Below are 18,553 nucleotides of genomic sequence, written 5' to 3'. Positions count from 1 at the left end.
TTCCAACCCCTGAGAGCACAGAGCGGTGGTCTGAAACCAAGTAAAACGGGCTAATCCCATTTCATTGCGAGAAATGCAGAAAAAGCACAATACAAGGAACTGTAGAGGAGATGCCCCTCCCGCAAGCCGCCCCCAGACTCTTTCAGATTTAATTATCTACAGCAGTGATTAGCAACACAAGGATTTTAATACATTTCTTCTTTGCAGTGTCCCTTTAAGTAACTAGCCCAAAGAGAAAGATGTTATGATAGGGCTGAACCGTGTCTCAAACACTGCATTTTAAACAGGACAGCTGTTTCTCGAGACAGGCTTATGGGGAAATCAAGCACATATCAAAGTGTCACTTTTCCCCCCCAACCTCCCCTTCAAGCCATTTCGAAAGCTGCAACCATTGAGCCAAGGCGAGCAATGCACTGGCACAGTGACACTTCTCCTAGAGAGCAAGTGCGCTTTGCCTCTGGCCTTGTGCCTTATGTACCCAGAGCATGCGGTTAGCTGGTGTAACTAAGCATCTCATAACCAGTTTACTGCCTGCAAAAAAAAAAAAAAAAAAAAAGTAACATATATAAAAAAAAATAAAAATAAAACCATATTATAGTCAAGCCAAAACATTCTCGAATTCAGACTCTAGTACGTTCCCCCTTTAGCAGAGTCCCTTTAGATGCACCGTGAAACGTACAGAAAACTTCTAGGGTGGTAAGAAAAAAAGGCATCCCAGAGTACTTGGGGTTATATTATTTAAACCCGCATACAAAGTTTACTTACTTGGAATTTTAAGAACTGAGAGAGACCAGAGTACTGATTTGCAAGTGCCTATTTGCAGTGTAAAAAAAGGTGACTACACAACGCTGGATAAATTCCAGCCTACAAGCCCCCAATAAGGCAACATCTGGGATGCTGGCCCGAGACCAGGGTGATAATGCAAAAGAGAAAGGCAGCAAGAATGAGTCCACAGCTCCCGGGAGGCTTTGTGCATGTTACACGTGCAATGCAAGGCTAGTCCGCATCACAGCCTCTGCATGGGCTCAGACAATTGCGTGGGAAGTCAGTTGGGTTCAACCGGCACAAACTCTGAATGCACGTGCACTTCAGCCAGCTAAACCCCGACGTCAAGTCAGTTTAGTTTCCGCTGGCGAGGCGCTGAATTAAGTAACGGCTGAACTAGTTAATAAAGACCCAACTTAACTAGTCTGTTTTGTTTTGGTTTTTAATCCATTTGGTCAAATCATTGCAAGGTTTCTCGTGCAGACCAACTGTCATGTTTGCAAGCTCCATAGGCCTGTTTTAGTTAATTACTTGTGTAACGATTGCCCTTTTGTCTAGCACACTGGGGACTGACCGAGGACTTCCAGAGCTAGATGTATGACCTGCTACCACTCAACTCGAAAATGCCATGGCTCTGGAAACGTGCAGTTTTTACAGCCCATTTGTCACTTGTGCAACAGGACCCCGAAGGTCCAGCCCCGTTGTGCTAGGAACTGTACAACACACCTAAAAAGGGCTGTGCTCTGCCTTGAATACATCTCAATCTAACTATGAGTAACTATAGACAGATGAAAGGAAGCAGCTCATGGTATGAGTGATACCACAGTAACTGGGGGGGGGGGGGAAAATGAGGCTTAAAAGTCTGCTGCAAGGCAGGATATCACACACCACTGCAGAGAGGGACCACAAGATCTGATCAGGATGCAGAAGGGAGGCAAGTGCCAGAGACCTGGGGAAAAGGCCTGGGTCCCAACACTGAGCACTGGCCTCCTCTCTCGGTTGGCAGCTGGGCAGCAGTAACACCTCGCACATGCCCTCTCCATTGATAAGCTGCCAGGGAAAATAAAGAGTTAACCACTATGGTTGTTAATTGGAGTCTGGGGCAGCTCAGAGGAAGCAATCAGACCAAAATGGATGTGCTCATCAGCATGCGTATGCTTTAATACCAGATAGCAAGAGGAGGGGTCAAAAATGCAGCTGAGAGCTTTACCGCCCCATCTCTGCCATTAAGCCTTCAGATAACCCCAGGTACATGGCGGTGTCTATAAGCATGCGCTCTCTCATCTCAAATCTCATCCAGGGCCAGGCATAGACCTCCTAGTCCATCAAACGTGTGTGTTGTTGCAAGCCACGGCACCCTGCACATCCAAGATCACGATGGCTCCTGTTTGAAATCCAACCTGCGCTGCAAGTCAGGCGATGGGACGAGCAGGTTCCCCGAGGCAGGCTTTCAAGGCTGCTGCACCATCCCCACTTGCCTCGCCCGGGTCACACAGCAAGGCCTCACCCCCACTCCCACAGGGAGTGCAAGGGAAGCAGACACCGCCTCAGGTCTCTGCAAGGAGTGGGGACCAAGCGACCATCAGCCCCTCCACAGGCAGGCAGCCCTGCAAGCGTTGCCTCCCCAGGAAGATGTCCTGTTGCTAAGCAACTGGCCATCTACAATTATGGCCACAGCATCAAGGAAGCAGAAGAGAGAGGAGCCACAACTCAAAGGAGAAGAAACCAACCAACCCCAGAAGACCCCAAAGCTGAAACCCAGGGGCACAGCACAGCTGAAGGTTTAAGGCAGCACTGCCCGCCTAGGTGCAGAGCCTTGGGAAGTTTTTAGGTACCTAACCCACATTGCCAACAAGGGAGAAATTGGTACTGGCCTCATGACGAAGGGGATTAATTATAAGTCTTTGGAGTCTCTGCCTGTTTGCACGAACAAAATCGACACATGGAGCGGCGCAGCACGAGAGCGACACATGCTAAAACATCTTTGAGTAGTGTTAGCATATGGTGCTAAATGAACTTTAAAGCGGCAGAAAATCCCAGGTCGCGCAAACACAAATGCAGCTGGGTCAGCGAAAACGGGAGATTTCATTTAGTCTGCACGTGGTTGCTGTGTCACAGATTGCCATGCAGAGCCCCCTTGCCTGGCCTGCTGTGCTGCCCCTAGGTCTTATAGTTTCATAGTTTCTAGGGTCGGAAGGGACCTGAGCAGATCATCAAGTCCGACCCCCTGCCATGGCAGGAAAGAGCACTGGGGTCAAATGACCCCAGCAAGGTGTTCGTCTAGCCTTGTCTTAAAGCCCCCCAGGGCAGGAGCCTGCACCACTTCTCTTGGAAGTTGGTCCCAGACCCTAGCCGCCCTGACTGTGAAGTCGCGCCTCCTGATGTCTATCCTAAACCTGCCCTCTGCCGGCTTGTGACCGTTATTCCTGGTCACTCCTGGCGGTGCTCGGGGGACTCCCCCAATGCCTGCTGGTCCCCCTGACTAGTTTATAACAGGCCACAAGATCCCGCCTCAGCCTTCTCTTGTGGAGGCTGGACAGGTTCAGGTCCCGTCGCCTCTCCTCGTAGGGCCTGCCCTGCTGCCCCCAATCATGCGAGTGGCCTCCTCTGGACCCTCTCCATGCTGTCCACATCCCTCCTGAAGTGTGGCGCCCAGAACTGGACGCAGTCCTCCAGCTGCGGCCTGACCAGTGCCGCACAGAGGGGGAGGATCACCTCCCTGGACCTGCTCGAGATGCATCTGTGGATGCACGACAAGGTGCGGTTGACCTTCCTGACCGCGTCCCCACGCTGCTGGCCCATGTTCATCTTGGAGTCAATGATGACCCCCAGATCCTTTTCCGCCTCCGTGCTGACGAGGGGAGTTCCCCAACCTGTAGGTATGGTGCCGGTCGTTCCTCCCAAGGTGCATCACCTTGCACTTGTCTGTGCTGAAACCCATGCTATTCTCATCCACTCACCCTTGTAACCTGTCTAGGTCTGATTGTAGCCTGTTGCTTCCTTCCAGTGTGCCCACGTCCCCCCACATCTTAGTGTCATCAGCAAATTTGAACAGGTGCTCTTTACCCCCTCGTCCAAGTCACTGATGAAGATGTTGAACAGTGTGGGCCCGAGGACCGAGCCCTGGGGGACCCCACTGCCCACGTCCCTCCAGGTTGAGAAGGACCCATCCACCACCACCCTCTGGGTGCGGCCCTCCCGCCAGTTGGCGACCCATTTGACTGTGTGGGTGTTTACACCACAGCCCCCAGTTTCTTAATGGGAACGGGGTGAGAGACAGTGTCAAAAGCCTTCCAGAAGTCCCGGAAGACGATGTCCACTGCTACCCCTGCATCTAATGATCTGGTGATCTGATCGTAGAAGGCCACCAGGTTGGTTTGACAGGACCTGCCACTGATGAACCCGTGTTGGTTGCCCCTAAGCATGCAGTCTCCTGCTGGCCCCTCCTGGATGTGTGCCAGCATAATTTTCTCGAACAGCTTGCCTAGGATCGAGGTAAGACTAACCGGCCTATAGTTTCCCGGGTCCTCCTTCCTGCCTTTTTTGAAGATGGGGACCACGTTGGCCCTCTCCCAGTCCTCCAGTACCTCTCCAGAGCACCACGAGTGCTTGTAAAGCCGTGCCAGGGGACTGGCAATGACCTGGGCCAGTTCCTTTAGAACTCTAGGGTGGAGATCGTCCGGGCCGGCTGACTTGAATACGTCCAACCCCTCCAGAAGCTCCCTAACTAAATCCTCGCTAACCCGTGGCCCAGGTGTGCCTCCCCCGGGGCCCGAGGGGGACCAGCAGGGAGGTGGCTGTCCTGGTCCCTACTTAGGAAGACGGAGGCAAAGAAATCATTAAACATGTTAGCTTTGTCATCTGGTGTGATGACCAAGTTTCCCAACGCGTCCTGCAAGGGCCCCACATTACCCGGGACCTTCTTTTTACCTCCTATGTATTTAAAAAAGGACTTCTTATTGTCCTTAATCTGGGAAGCCAGTCCCAGCTCCATCTCTGCCTTGGCCTTCCTAACTACCCCCCTACATCCCCAAGCAACTGCAGAATAGTCCTCCCTGGAGATGACCCCTTCTTTCCATTGGGTGTAAGTCTCCTTTTTAGCAAGGAGACATTCCCGGATGCTTTTGGTGAGCCACGGAGGCTTGTGTGCTCTCCTGCTCCCTTTGATCCTCGTCGGGATTACCTTCCTTTGGGCTTGGAGGATCATCTCCTTAAGGAGCGACCACTCACCTTGGACACCTGGCTCCCCTCCCCTCCAGGACCTCAGCGCTTCTCCAACTATCCTCCTTAGCTCGTTGAAGTCTGTCCTCCTAAAATCTAGGGCCGCTGCCTTACTGCATGCCTTTGCCACCTTGCGCTGGATGGTGAATCCCAGCAGGCGATGATCGCTGTCGCCCAGGTGGTCGAGCACCCGCAGCCCCCTCACCAGGTCATCACCCGTGGCCAGCACCAGGTCCAACAAGGCGTCTCCCCGGTGGGGCTGTGCACCTCCTGGGTTAGATGGAGGTCCTGCACTCTGGCGAAGAACCGACGCGAGCGGTCAGACCTGGCTGACTGCTCTTCCAGCAGATGTCCGGGAAGTTCAGGTCACCCATGACTGCCACATCCTTAGCCTTCACTACCTCTGTAAGCTGACCCAAGAAATCCTGGTCAAGCTCCTCTCCCTGGTTGCGAGGTCTGTAGTAGACTCCCACCGTTAAGTCTCTTTCCCCTCGACCCATGTGGTATGCACTGGCCCAGCCCTGTGTGTGGGCTTCAGGACGGACACTGCACACGGTGGGCACCCATTCCACCTGCTCTGAGATGCGTAGCGCCCCAGTGGAGGCTGTGTGCCCCGGGCACAGCCCAAGTTGGGGCCACATGCAGCATGCATCCCAGGCTGGCCAGAGAACAGGTCTGTGGGCCTGAAGGGGCCTGTGGTCCCGTCATGCACCACTCGTCCAACCCACAGAGCCAGATCAGTTTGACACTCCTGCCCTTTGAGACCTGGCCCATACAGCATAAAAATCATGTTCTGTGCTGCCGTCTGCATTTCAGTGCGAGGCACCCGTTGACAGCTGTGGGCACTGCTGGAAGACAGCAGCCCTGAGTCGAGTCACCCTGTCCTCCAAAAGAGAAGGAAATAGTCTGAGCCACTTTAACTCATAAAAGACAGAGGACATGCCACCCAGCACCAGGTCCTGGGAGTGATACCAGCCAGCCACACTCTTTGGGAGCTCCATGCATCCGCCAAATACGTTCTTGGATAGCTCTGTGCACCATCCTGTTGTTCTGAAAAAATGAGGGGAAATAGGCTTTGGAAAAACCTTGTATCCCAATACTCATCTTATTCAGGAGGGTCAAGAGGGCAGTGAAGGCTGAAAATTACTTTTCACATTCCCAAGGCTGAAACATTTCCACACAGCAGTGGGCTAGCAAGACCTCACATCCAGGGCATGCCAAACAGATGCAGACCACAGTCTGCTACATGAGCAGAGCCAGAAAATAATCAGAGACTAGGCAGCTATGGCAAATGTGGACGCCAAATTAGATAAACTGGTAAGCTGAGCAAATGATACTGAAGCTAAAAAAATGAAGACCTGGTAGAAGCAGACAGATGCAAGAGATTGGTGATAAGAGCGGGGGGGGGGGGGCCTAGCAAAATCAGACCGCCTTCCAGTTTAATAGGCCACAATGTCAAAGAAAAATAAGTCAAGTTATAAAATAATCAGCACAGATGGACACGGAGCGCACATCAAGAACAGGCAGCTCACTGCCAAAGAAACAGACAGGGAAGGGGAGATCAGAGACGGCGCCTGCAGAAGCAAACCCCGGCATTATTGCACTCTAGTGGCAGAGAGAAAAAATGGGCTGATTACACCCAATCTGTTTGCATTCTGCAGTGTCAGGACTTGATGCACGCTTAAGGTCTTAATGGAAAAAACCAATAGTAAGAAGGACATCTAGAGACTCCCAACCAGCCTTGTCCTCCTGAGCGCTGGAGACGCATCCCAACAGCATCCCTGCTTCCAAGAGACCGTGGTCTACGTGAAAGTCAGATGCACGAGGCAAAAGAGGGGAAACGATTTACCAAGGGTGCTTGGAGGCGTCAGGTCTGGCATTGCCCTGCCACGTGACTTTGGGTATTGATCCCTATGGTGGTGCCAGAAGGCAGCTAGGATCTCAGCAGGAGAGAGACAGGGAAGGGTAGAGGATCATTGCTGGAGATGGGAGGTTTTGAGGAACCCAACTTACTGGTCACTGTTGGGTGCTCTTTTAGGGAAATTGTATCTATTTTATGATGATTAGGTGATGAAACCAGACTGGGCAGTTCCACTTTGCTTTCTCATAACCGCTGGATTTCCTAAATGACATGAGGACATTAGAGTCCTCCACTCCAATACCTCGTTAGACATGGGGGAATAAGGATTCTCTGAATTTTAATATGGAGAGAGGGGGGAGAATGGAAGTCACAAAGCTCAAGTTTCATTAAAAAGAAAAAAGAAAATTAAAACTCAAGATGTAGAAACTGTGAGTAACAGCATCCTTTTTATACAACTCTCCACCGCACATTTAGATGCCAACACTGGCTCAGTCAAAGTTGTCTTCAGTTTATCTTTCTACTCTATGCTGCAGAATTTGAACAATGTAAAACAACAGATTTGTGACTGAAACAACAGCTAAGGCTGGGAACACAAGCCACATGTCGAACAGCACAGAAAAATCACTTTGATGGCCGTGCTGCGTTCTCTCTCACTTCCACCTGGCTTGGAGACCTGGGTGGAAGTGTGGATAAGCCAGAAAGGGACATGGAGGCAGCTCTATAAACATTATCTGTATTGACACCAAAAAAAAAAAAAAGACCTATGCGAGACATACACAACTACACCAAGATTTGCATAGCAGAAAAAGGGTGTTTTAATTGTGTGAATAGCTTACACCAGGAAGGATCCCCATCCAGACTGATTTCTGGAGCAAGCCCCGCCCTTACCACTGTCGTACTCACTGGACACGTCTACACGTGCATTAATGCACTTTTCCTAATGCTCGTTAAATTTAGTACCTCCGGGTATTTATACACATACATCTGTCTGCTCCGAGGTGCTGGAAATCCAGTGCATTGGAGCACACTCGATTGAATTGAGCCGTCTCAATTCAATTAAGCTGACGCGCCTGGCGCTTCATCACATACATTTGTACAAATGGTGAAAAGTGTGTCCGCGCCGAGAAAATGGTGGCGGTGAGCTTTTGAACTAAAACACCTTTGACGTGTTTTAGTTCAAAAGTGCACTGCCGCGATTTTCTCAGCGCCGATGCACATTTCACCCTTTATACTAATACACATGCAACAGGACCGGACACTTTTCAAAGCACCCGGTGCTGTGGCACAAGCATGTGTACAAAGCCCTCCAAAGCGAGGTACTAAATAAATGCACATTAGGCTGTTCCAATGTGCTTTTTAAGTGACACTAATGTGCAGTAAAATGGGCTACTGCGCATTCATGTAACTGCACAATTTTTTGTGACGCTTTAAATGTGCAGTAAAATGGACTACTGCGCAGTAAAGCGCATGTGTAGACATGCCCACTGGGTATTTTGGCCCCACTGAGTTATGAGCTACCTGGATTCTTATTGCACGACGGCTGAGCAGGAGTCCCTTTGTTAAGCAATTGAAGGCTCCTCTTGCATGACTAGAAGTATTAATGCCCTTTCCCTTTTGAAATATGGGCCCTGTCCGCACACAGGAAGGAGGAGAGCGCTGCAGTCCCAAGCTGGGTGGGATCTGACAAACCTGGCAGAGTAGAGGAAGAAACACTTTGTCATGCTGCAGTGAACAAGGACTTTCTTCATCATTACCTGCCTAATCAGGAAAATTGGACTCTCTCTTGTCCTCTTCCTCCCCGCCTTCAGCGGGTGATTAACTGTGTGTGTCAGGCCTAGGGCTGGATTTGGAAAATGTCCAGCCTCCACCTGATTTGGGATATCAAGGGTCGATCTGCTCCAATCCTCCTGAACATGCACAGGGGGTAGAATCTAATTCTAAGCCATCTATTTCCACAAATACCTTTTAAAACAGAAGCTTTGGATAGTTTTCCAAAATCAATACCACTACATCAGATGCTCTAATGACCTGCTTTGCTGGACATGTGAGATCTCTTTAGCCCCAAGTGAAGAAAAAAGACAATAGAGGGTCTATTTCATTGCAAGAGTCCACTCTTTGTTCCTTCTCTTCATGCAGAAAGGGACATTTTCCCCCCCAGCACAAAACGAGTAAATATTTTTCTCTACCCCCGAGAGAAAAACCGGATCGCTCCTCCTCAAAGAGCAACAGCTGCATGCAGCCACTCCTCCTCTAAGACCTCTCCTCCATCTCAGTCCAATGAAGAGACAGTATTTGATTCAACCAATGTTAGTTAAGACTTGCATTGACCCCTGCCAGGCTAAGGAGAGCATTAGCCCCATTGTACAGCTGGGCAAACTGTGGCCTGGAGAGATTTAAGGACTTGCTCGAGTTAAAGCAGTCAGGAACAAAATGCAGAGTCCTCTCCCACCCCGATCTCTAGATTGGACTCTCTTTCCAGGACCTAGGAGTCTAGTCTTTAATCACATTACCTCCAAGGGCTAGGTGTTCTGCCACACGATACCTGTATGTAACCCCTCCAGGGAGGATTTGTCGCACATAACAAGCTGCTCCCACTCTTCTTCCCCCGAGGGCAGAGCAGGAGTCCCTTTGTTAAGCAGTGTTCATGCAACCAAAGGCTCCTCTTGCATGACGAGAAGTATTTATGCCCTTTCCCTTTTGAAATATGGGCCCTGGCCGCACACAGGAAGGAGGAGCGTGCCAGCAAACTCGTTAATTTATAAATCAATCTGGCAGGGAACAATTAACAGTTTCCAATAATCAATTAGGCAGAAGGAATGCAGCTCGCCCATCCAGGAACTGATCTGAAATACAGCCCTGGTTGTAATCACCACCGGTTGGGTGCATTTGGTAATGGAGCGTTCAGCTAATGGCTGCAGACTTGGCAGCTGTTCCCCGTGCGCCAAACCTCAGCTCCAGGGGGTCCTCACTGGGCAGCTACGCCCTGTCCCCAGGCCAGGGCTCATCCCGAAATACAGACAACAACCTGGAGGTCAGGGGACTGCAAGTCGGTTTCTTGCTCCTGAAAGCCAAGGAGGCACTGACACTGGTGCTTTCCAGCCTAGGCTCTCAACACCTCCTCTGAAAGGAGACCAAGTCTCCCAAAAACCCTGATGCGGCAAACAGATCATACCCATGTTACATACAAGGCAAACTGAGGCACAACCCAGGATTCACAGTAAGGCGACGGCCAGGCTGGCACTGCAACCCACTGCTCCCAGCTTGTGATCCAGAGTTTTAGTAACCAGGCAATCCCTCCTTCCCCAGGACACACCTGGCTGTGCTGACACAGGGCAGCATGCCCAGCACTGAGCACCGACCGCGTACGGGTAGCACAGTCCAGCCTGGCGAGACTGCGGGTGCAGGATTTCCCCGAGGATAAGGGCTCTCCACATACAGATTGCATTAGGACGGGGTGGGCAAAACGCGGCCCAGGGGCCGGACGCGGCCTGCCAAGCCATTCTAACCAGCCCATGGGGTCCCTGAAAAATTTAGAAAATTAATATTAACCTGCCCTGGGCTGCCTGTCATGCAGCCCTTGATGGCTTGCCAAAACTCAGTAAGTGGCCCTCCGCCCAAAAAAACTGCCCGCCCCTGCATTAGGGCAACCCCATGAAACGTAAGCAGGAGGAGACCTCCGTCCTTCTATTCTTCGCCTTTTGAACAGGAAGCAAACTTGGCAAGTGCCTGTCCCGGGAAGACCCAGCAGTAGTCTTAGTCCCCTGGAGGAAGAGCCTACTGCTCTCCATCCCCTTCCAAAATGTGCTCCAGAGATGGTCTCTTCTTCTAGAGTCACTGCAGCCTGCAAGGGCTGTCGAGGGATCAGATCCTAGATGAAGTCCAGCTAACAGTGGACTACGAACCCACTGTGGCTCAAGGATGACAAACCTCTGAAGGGGAGGGAGGGAGAATTGTAAGAAAAGCATGTACTCTCTTCTCTGAAACCCCAGCCAGCTCATTGCCTGGAACAGGGGGCAGGGATGCCCAGCACCGGGCTCTGGAATCAATGGAAAATTATTTTCAGATCCATCCATCCCACCCTTGAGAGAGAGGAGAGGACCGCGTTGTCAGTGTGGTCCTACCCCCCCCACATAGCAGAGACAGGCATATTCAGAGGAAGGGTGTCCCAATGGTTATAGTGCTATCAGGGACCCAAACCCCGGTTTCAGTTCGACTCTTCTTGTGTCCCCTTGGGGAGGTCAACCGCTCTGCTGCTTGCCTGCGAGATGGGGGTGGCGGTACTACCCTCCCCCACAGAGCACTGGGACCAGACCACTAAAGACTGTGAGGCATTCAGATTTGAGCGATGTGGGGGTGGGGTACAGAAATGCCCCAAACCGTGAGGACCGCAGGAGGCCGTTCCCCAGGAAGGCTGCACCTTAAACAACACAGGTCTTGGGCAAGAAGCAAAAAACTTGGTAAACAAGGCGAGAAAGAGAGCAGAAGACCTGATGGCAGTCGTGGGGGACGGGGCAGCACCACCCAGACGGTGCCCCAGACGGCCAGGGCACAGTGACCGCACACGCCGCTGGTTCACATTCTGCATTGCTCGGAGCCAAGAGGCCGGAAATGCTGCCCTGTCTCACTGGCGTTATTTTTAGCTAAAGGCTTTTCTCATCCTACATTACAGTCTCTCCTATAAATCCTTCCAGAGAGCTGGAGGCAGAAGTCTCCTCCTTCTCAGGAGCTCCACGCTTCCTGCATCTCAGCCCCAAGAGACAGAGTATTCCTCTCCCCATCAGCACAGTGACCAGAGACGTCCTATGTTTAGAAGGCACCAAAGCCCAGAGCTCAATGCCATGGGGTTACTGCCCCCGGTGTCTTGCTTTCCACGGTGCTTTTGCACAGGCCAGGATCGACTGATGGGGAAGGTAACAGGATTAAACACATTAACTACGCTGCTCGTGTTGTACTTTCTGCGGTGCACAGAATCCCAGGCATCCTCCGGAGCCCATTCATGCAGAGCCTTTGAACGGCGGGTGCTCACCAAAACGTAGTTGGGGGGAGAGTCGCAGTAGACCCCCGTTTTAAAAAGGAAGGATAGTGGGATCCTCAGTGGCCGGGCAAGCTCGAGCTCAGTTTGCATGGGGCCGGGGATGAGACCTGGACAAGCTAATAGATTCTGCCTCCCGTCTCAGGCAAACGCTCTCACCCCGCAGGCACAGCCAGGCACCCGGCACATTCGGAGGTGTGACACGGCATGAGTCACTTGTTAATTTGCACCTTGCAAGAAACAGAAAAGTCAATTGCTTTCCAGATTCCCCCCTGAGCTCCATAAATACTGCTCAGAGAGGAGGTGGCTTCTTTCTTTTCTGGAACATTTTGCTTTCTCCAGCCTCTGTGGGAACATTACAACAGCGGCTGCGATGTTACCGACTCTGACTGGCTACCGAATAAACCAGCTCCGTTTTACCGCGTGCTGGCTTAAGGGTAACTCGCAGCTCGCGTCGGCTACCATCACATCCAAGACATCCCACAACCCGCCATTTCCCAGTCTAGGAACCACGCTCGCCTTTCGTGGGATGCCAAACCAGTGGAAACAGTGGCTCCCCCCTGCAAAGATCCACCCACAATTGCATGCTCTGTCTCCGTGACAAACAGCATCCACCTTCAATTTAGGGACAAACTTGACAAATCAGATAGCAGCCCCCTCACTCCTCCAGATTAACCTTTTTTTTTTTTTTTTTTAAAAAAAAAAGCCTCCTTCAGCCAACCAACAATGCTTCCCAACACCTAAGCAGCTGTAATGTGGTTTTCACCAACAGGCCTGGATTAGACTTGCGTGTCATGAGACCAGCTGGGCAAAATTCAAAGCACCCCCCGCCTTGCCCAGCAATCTGGATGCTGTGACTGGCATCATCATCTTAGTGCAATACACTTGCTATGCCCAGGAAGCAGCTTATGCCAGCCTCTGCAGGGGACACCGCAGCACCAAGTACCTGGAGGAACTTTTGGCAGCCAACACCTGCTACTGCTCTTGGACACGGGGAAAGCTGGAGCTGTTCCCTCCCACGGCTTCAGCTCGGAGCACAAATTAGAAGCATGCATGCAAAAAAGCAAGAGGGAGAGAGAAAGGGGGATGGCATTGGGAAGCCTCATCAATAATTCCCAGACACGAGGGACGTAACGGGAAGATGCTGCCTTTTATCCTTCCCCTTCGGAAAGTTTACACACGGTGTTGCAGTTCTGTTGAGCTAGCCGGCAGGCTGCAGCTCCCCTGACAGCCAGAGCCCGGCTCCCCCAGGCACACAGAGAAGCCAGCCATAGCTCATAGCAAGACAAGGCAGCCAAGAGCCTGAGGGGCTCCCAAGCCTTGCACGGCCAGTGCGGAGGAAGCGGCCATTGCAGGTTCCTTGGAAACTAGACAGTAGCTTCAAACCAAGGGGAGGATGCATGTGTGCATGGGGTCTGGGGGCAGCAGCAATGAAGAGGGGGGCACAAAGCCAGGACAGCACAGGTAGCCTCCCTGCAGGGCTCATGAAAGCCACTTGCCTCATCGAGATGCTCAGCCCAATTCTTATAGCGTCCGTTACTGGTTCTCTATTGCCCTTGGAGCAAAGTGCTTCAGTCTTTTAGTGCTTTAGACTCTTATTCTGACAGCGATGCCAAAGACTAAAAGCAAGAGCAGAGTGTAAGAAGCAAAAAGAAGGTCTGCTCACAGTGTACTTCGATGGCTCCGAGGAAAAAACCCCCAACACCAAACGGCAGCAAAAACAGGCACCCTCCCCCCCATCTCCAGCCTAATATTTTCTATTTGTTTTGATTGATTCCATAAATTCTGCCTCAATGCAAGCTGGGGAAAATTGTTCTAAGCTCAAAACATGAAAGCTTTGTCAATTATCTCCCAAACATGCTAGGTTTACATCTCTTTATTTTTAGTACATCTTAGGAAGACACAGGCATCGCCGATGCAAACGACAGGCTTCAGGGACCTGACAATCACATGCTTCCTTTTCCACAGTAAACAAGTGGTTCTGTGCCGCTGGTCTTCTGAGCAAGAGATAATCCCCTTCCAGAGGAGGGCAGGAGAAGCAAGGCAGGGCTGCAAGACCGGGATTTTTGTCCTTTCTTCCAAGGACCTCGGAGCGCTTCATTGGTGTTGCTGCTAGTTGGCCATGCTGCTCCTGGCCAAGGCAGATCAGAGCTCTGATCTCCCAGACACTCCTATGTTGGCAGCCAGGGAAACTCCAGCGCAGGCGGGCAGCAGCCACTTCCCAGAATCACAAGGAACTAGCAGCAGATTCCCAATGCAGACCAGACAATGGTGCCTTGCAGACGGAGGCCGTCGCAGAGGCAAGCGATGCTATCCTCATGCTCAGCCGACAATCAGCATCCAGCACAGGCGCAACAGGCGGAATCGAGACTGATCTAGTCGTTCAACCTCTGCTGCAGCTTCCTCCCCACCGCCCCCAAATAAAGCCATGTTTAGTGGAAAGAGGATGCCCATATGTACCATACCCTCTGCCTCACACCCAGGCGCTTCTCCATATGAGCAGCCTTATTTAAGACAAGCCAGTGCATTCTGTTACGGCAGCCGGGAGCAAACCAGCCACGTCCAGGGATGGCACCTCTGCTCTCCCCTCCGCACCACACAACAGAGAAAAAAAGGAAGCTTGCCTGCTACAAATTCCCGGGTCTAAGGTTCCTGAACCTTAGTAACACTCTTCACCCCAATCCTGAAAAGCCCCAGACATAAAAGTCACACCACTCTGCACCAAGTCATCTTTACAGTTCAAGTTAAATCTCCTTTCTTTGCCCCCACTTCCCCCAGAAAGACTGCTAGTGCCTCAAAAATTATCCCAGGACCATATGGAATATATTCACTAAAACAGATATACAGTGCCTCTGACACAGGAGGTAAGATTTCCAATGCACACCTTAGAGAGGAAGGCTGCCAAGGGGTCCATGCTCAGAGACACCCCCCCCAGACCCGCTCACAGCTAGTCACTGCTGGCATATGAAAGAAAAGAAGACACACCTGAGAGCCATCCCACTGCGCAGAACTGGAAGCAAAGAGCTTTCTTTTATCCAGCAGCATTTCCAGTTAAACACCACAGCCCGATGCCATTTGCAGAGCATGTAACGCCGAATGCGGGCCCGGAGAACTTGTCCACGGATAAATCCACTCGGTTCTGACCATAGCATTGACCAGGGGAAACCAAGACCTTTATTCCATCACCTGAAACCCTCAAAATTGATAGATGGCTTTACTCAGTCTAGAACCAGCAGCTTCCCTCTGCCACCAAGCGCAAGCACTGAACGGCAACTGAAATGCCAGAAGTTTGCACTGACATGTGACACAGAAGGAGAACAGAAAAAAGAACCGCTTGAATCTTCAAGGCAAGGAACAAGCGAAGAGGTGGCTCTGGTGCCCGTCAGCTGGCTGGAAGAGAAGGAGCCCTCAGGACTCTATGGACCGACGTCCAAGGACGAAGGAGAAATTAGTTTTAAAACTAACTGAGGGAGGCAGGAAGGTAGAATCTTCTCCCCACGATGACGCAATGGTTCCCCCATGATGCTGCGAGCCATGGTTACAGCATCTCTCCCTGGGCACCGCCTCGCTTCCCCAGCCCCCACCCCTCCACTTCCTTCTGCACAGTGCACCCAGCGGTCCGTATGAGCACAGCGCCATGAGATCCGCAGGTGGATATCCTCTCTGGGCGCGGGAGCACAGGGGTGCACAGCAACTGCACAGCCTCACATGCAGCTGCCACCACCCGGCTGTCTCCTTCCTGCAGAGCTATTCCACCCCCTCGCCTGCCCCGCCTTTGGAGGGGCATAGTCCCACCACTCGAGAGCAAATCCCAGAGCACAAGTGACACACGGTAAAACCCCCTGGCTGGGAAACTAGGACTCGAGCATCCATAACTCGGCATCGAGGTGTCACAAATTGAGTTTAAAAAGCCATCCCAAACGTACTTTGAGCTTTTAGATTGGTCAGATCCTACTATACAGGAGGCTGCGATCCTTGAAAAGCATTTTCCGTCACACTTACGAGCCTCCGATTTGCGTGCATTTACACACACGCCCAGTCTCTTTCTTTCAATCTCTTTAAAATGCACTGTGTGTAAATCCCTGTGCCCCATTTCCGACTCCCAGATCAAGTGTAAACTTCTTCTATATTAATGGGCATCTAAGCTTTTAAAGAGAAGGAAAAAAAAAAAAAAACCAACCAAAAGGCTTTGCAGGGAGCGAGCAGAGACACATCGCGTGACATGCTTGGAAAAAGCACAGAAATAGGAAGAAAAAAAAAAAAGCCTTGCTTCCAAGAGCCATTAATAAACCTCATGGCTGAAGCAGCAGGTGCCTAAGAGGTGAGAGATTTGACCGTTTGTCTCGCTTCTCCCAAAGGGTGGAAGGAAACAGTTAGAAAGAATGGTCTGCCCAAATCAATCAGACACTTTAACAGTGCATGGTTAAAGCCAGAGGCCTCTCCCCGGGATGCTGGTGTCACACCTAATTTCGGTGAGATTATTTAAAAAACAAAAACAAACAACACCCCCCCCACGATTCAAAAGCCGGGCACAGGTTTCTCACCCAATCCACCGAGGAAAAACACAGGCTGGGTGGAACGTGCAAGGTGATCAAAGACCCGTGCCAGAGCCCTGCAAAAGGCGCGGCGAGATCGCCGACCCTCTGTTCCACCCCAGGGAAATGGCCGGCTCTGGGCAAGGGGTCGGAGGGCAGGAAGCGGGAGCAGCTTTTCAGACCCAACACACAGGTGCAGAGAAAAATCTGCCGAGCAAAGAGCAGGTTACATACATTTCTCTGCCTGAACGCAACATGGTCGCTCCCCAACTGTTCCAACTCACAAGGGAAGGTGGGGGAGGAAAAGCAGCCGATGAACCTCTTTGATTCGGGGCTGGAGAGAACTAAATCCCAAATCAGGTCTGCTCTTCCTGCAGATGCCAAAGCCCCCTGCTCTATTCCCATAAGCCATGCGGCATCCCCCCACCGCCAAAATGCACACGGCTAAATCCCAAATCAGGTCTTCTTGCAGATGCCGAAGCCCTGTCCTATCCCCGTAAGCCGTGCGGCGTCCCCCCCACCTCCACCCCCCAGATGCACACAACCAATCCACATAGACATCAAATCTTTGAAGTCCAGCTGTTGTTTAATGATGCAAGGGGAGGGGGGGACACCCAGGCAGCCAGGACAGGAGGGGCAGCTAGTGCTACAGAAAGGACCCGGGAACAAAGCAATCCACTGCACGCGGAGACAGGGAACGAGCAGCTGCTCCCGCCTGCATGTCACGGATGCTGGAGGCAGGGCTCCATGTTTCCCCGCTAGCCGGCTGGCGATGTGGGAGCCGGCCACTCGGCACAACTCCGAGCAGATAGCGGGGGACAGGGCAGCTCTGCACACGCTGAGAAGAGATGGCGCGATTGGGAAGGGTCCTGGAGGGGACACGGAGCCCAGATAGACGGGGGCGATAGCGCCAGAGAGCAGCCCGACCCGAGGCGGGGAGGCACCCCTTCCCCGGCGGGTGCAGGCAGGGGCGGGAAGGACAAAAAAACCCAGGCGGGTTCCCTCGGCGGAAAGGCGAGCACGCCGCCTCGCAAACGTGCGGGAACGGCTCCGAGCACGCCGACCCCCGAGTCCAGCAGCTTCCCGAAGGGGCGGAGAGACCCCGAGCGTGCGCCCCCGCGCCCGCTGCAGCGCTCCGGGGCTCGGGGCGTGCACCGAGCTGCCCGGGGCGGAGGGACGGACGGGGCGCAGCGTCGGCGGCCGCACGGACACGGCTCCAGGGGACGCGGACCCCCGGGGGGAGGGACGGGGGTGAGCCGGGGGCGGGGGGCAGAGGCTGGGGGCTTGGGGCAGGGGCACAGCCCTGCCTCAGGGTGCTCCTCCCCGTCCCGCAGGATCCCCATCCCCGCCACCTGCCGCCTTACCTGCCGGCTCGCTCACATTGTCGCCCGGGAGCCCGGCGGCGCCCCCTCCCGCGGCCCGGCCCGGCTCCCGGCTGCGGACGCTGCGCGCAGGCGGAGGCGGAGGCGGAGGCGGCGCGGGGGACACTGCGGCTCGCGCGCCCGCCCGGGCTCCAGCCACTCGCACAGGTGATGTCATTGCCCGGGCCGCCGCCGCCTGACGTCACCGCCCCGCCCCGCCCCGGCCCGGCCCCGCCCGCCAGGGGCGGGTCGCGTCACTGCGGAGGCGAGGGAAGCCGCGCCGCGGGGCTGGGCCAATGGGAGGCCGCGCCGCTGTCACGTGGGGGGGAGAGATTTAAAGGGCCCGGCGAGGAGCGGCACGTGGTGGTGTGAGGCGGGGTGAGAATGGCTTCGAAGGCTGTTTGTGTTTGTGTTTGTGTTTGTGTTTGTGTTTGTGTTTGTGTTTGTGTTTGTGTTTGTGTTTGTGTTTGTGTTGCGTGCCCCCCATATATAGAGAGGTTGAGTGTACACGTGTGTGTGGAGAAAGGAATAATGTGTGTGTGTGTGTGTGTGTGTGTGTAAAATAGGTGTGGGTGTACAAGCTAGCCCTGAAGCAGCTCTGCGAGGGAAGGAGGAAGACAGCACAAAAGTGAGCGGTTGGGGGGGCAGAGTGAGGGAGAGAGCTCAAGTGAGCGGTTGTGTGTGTGTGTGTGTCTGTGGTGGGGATGTGGGAGGGTGTCGAGAGTGAGCAGTTTGGTGTGCGTCTGTGTCTGTGTGTGCAAGCTAACAAGCAGCTTTG

The 18,553-nt window shown here is 52.8% G+C and overlaps 1 protein-coding gene across 10 annotated transcripts in view; it reads right to left on the bottom strand.

Annotated features, from left to right (window-relative positions):
• The window catches only part of PTPRS (protein tyrosine phosphatase receptor type S), a 205,226-nt gene extending 187,245 nt beyond the window's left edge, over positions 1 to 17,981 (bottom strand). For all 10 annotated transcript variants that reach the window (XM_090026698.1, XM_090026700.1, XM_090026703.1 and 7 more), the window contains exon 1: positions 17,779 to 17,981. In XM_090026698.1, the coding sequence (XP_089882824.1) occupies positions 17,779 to 17,953 (175 nt within the window). In that variant the 5' untranslated portion in view covers positions 17,954 to 17,981. The remainder of the gene's footprint in view (positions 1 to 17,778) is intronic.
• Between the last annotated feature and the right edge of the window lie 572 nt (positions 17,982 to 18,553).

This window comes from Crocodylus siamensis, chromosome 14 (assembly GCF_052110815.1).
Source record: "Crocodylus siamensis isolate JL-2025a chromosome 14, ASM5211081v1, whole genome shotgun sequence".
In the NCBI taxonomy this organism is placed as follows: Eukaryota; Metazoa; Chordata; order Crocodylia; family Crocodylidae; genus Crocodylus; species Crocodylus siamensis.
This window is presented reverse-complemented; position numbering and strand designations above follow the sequence as displayed.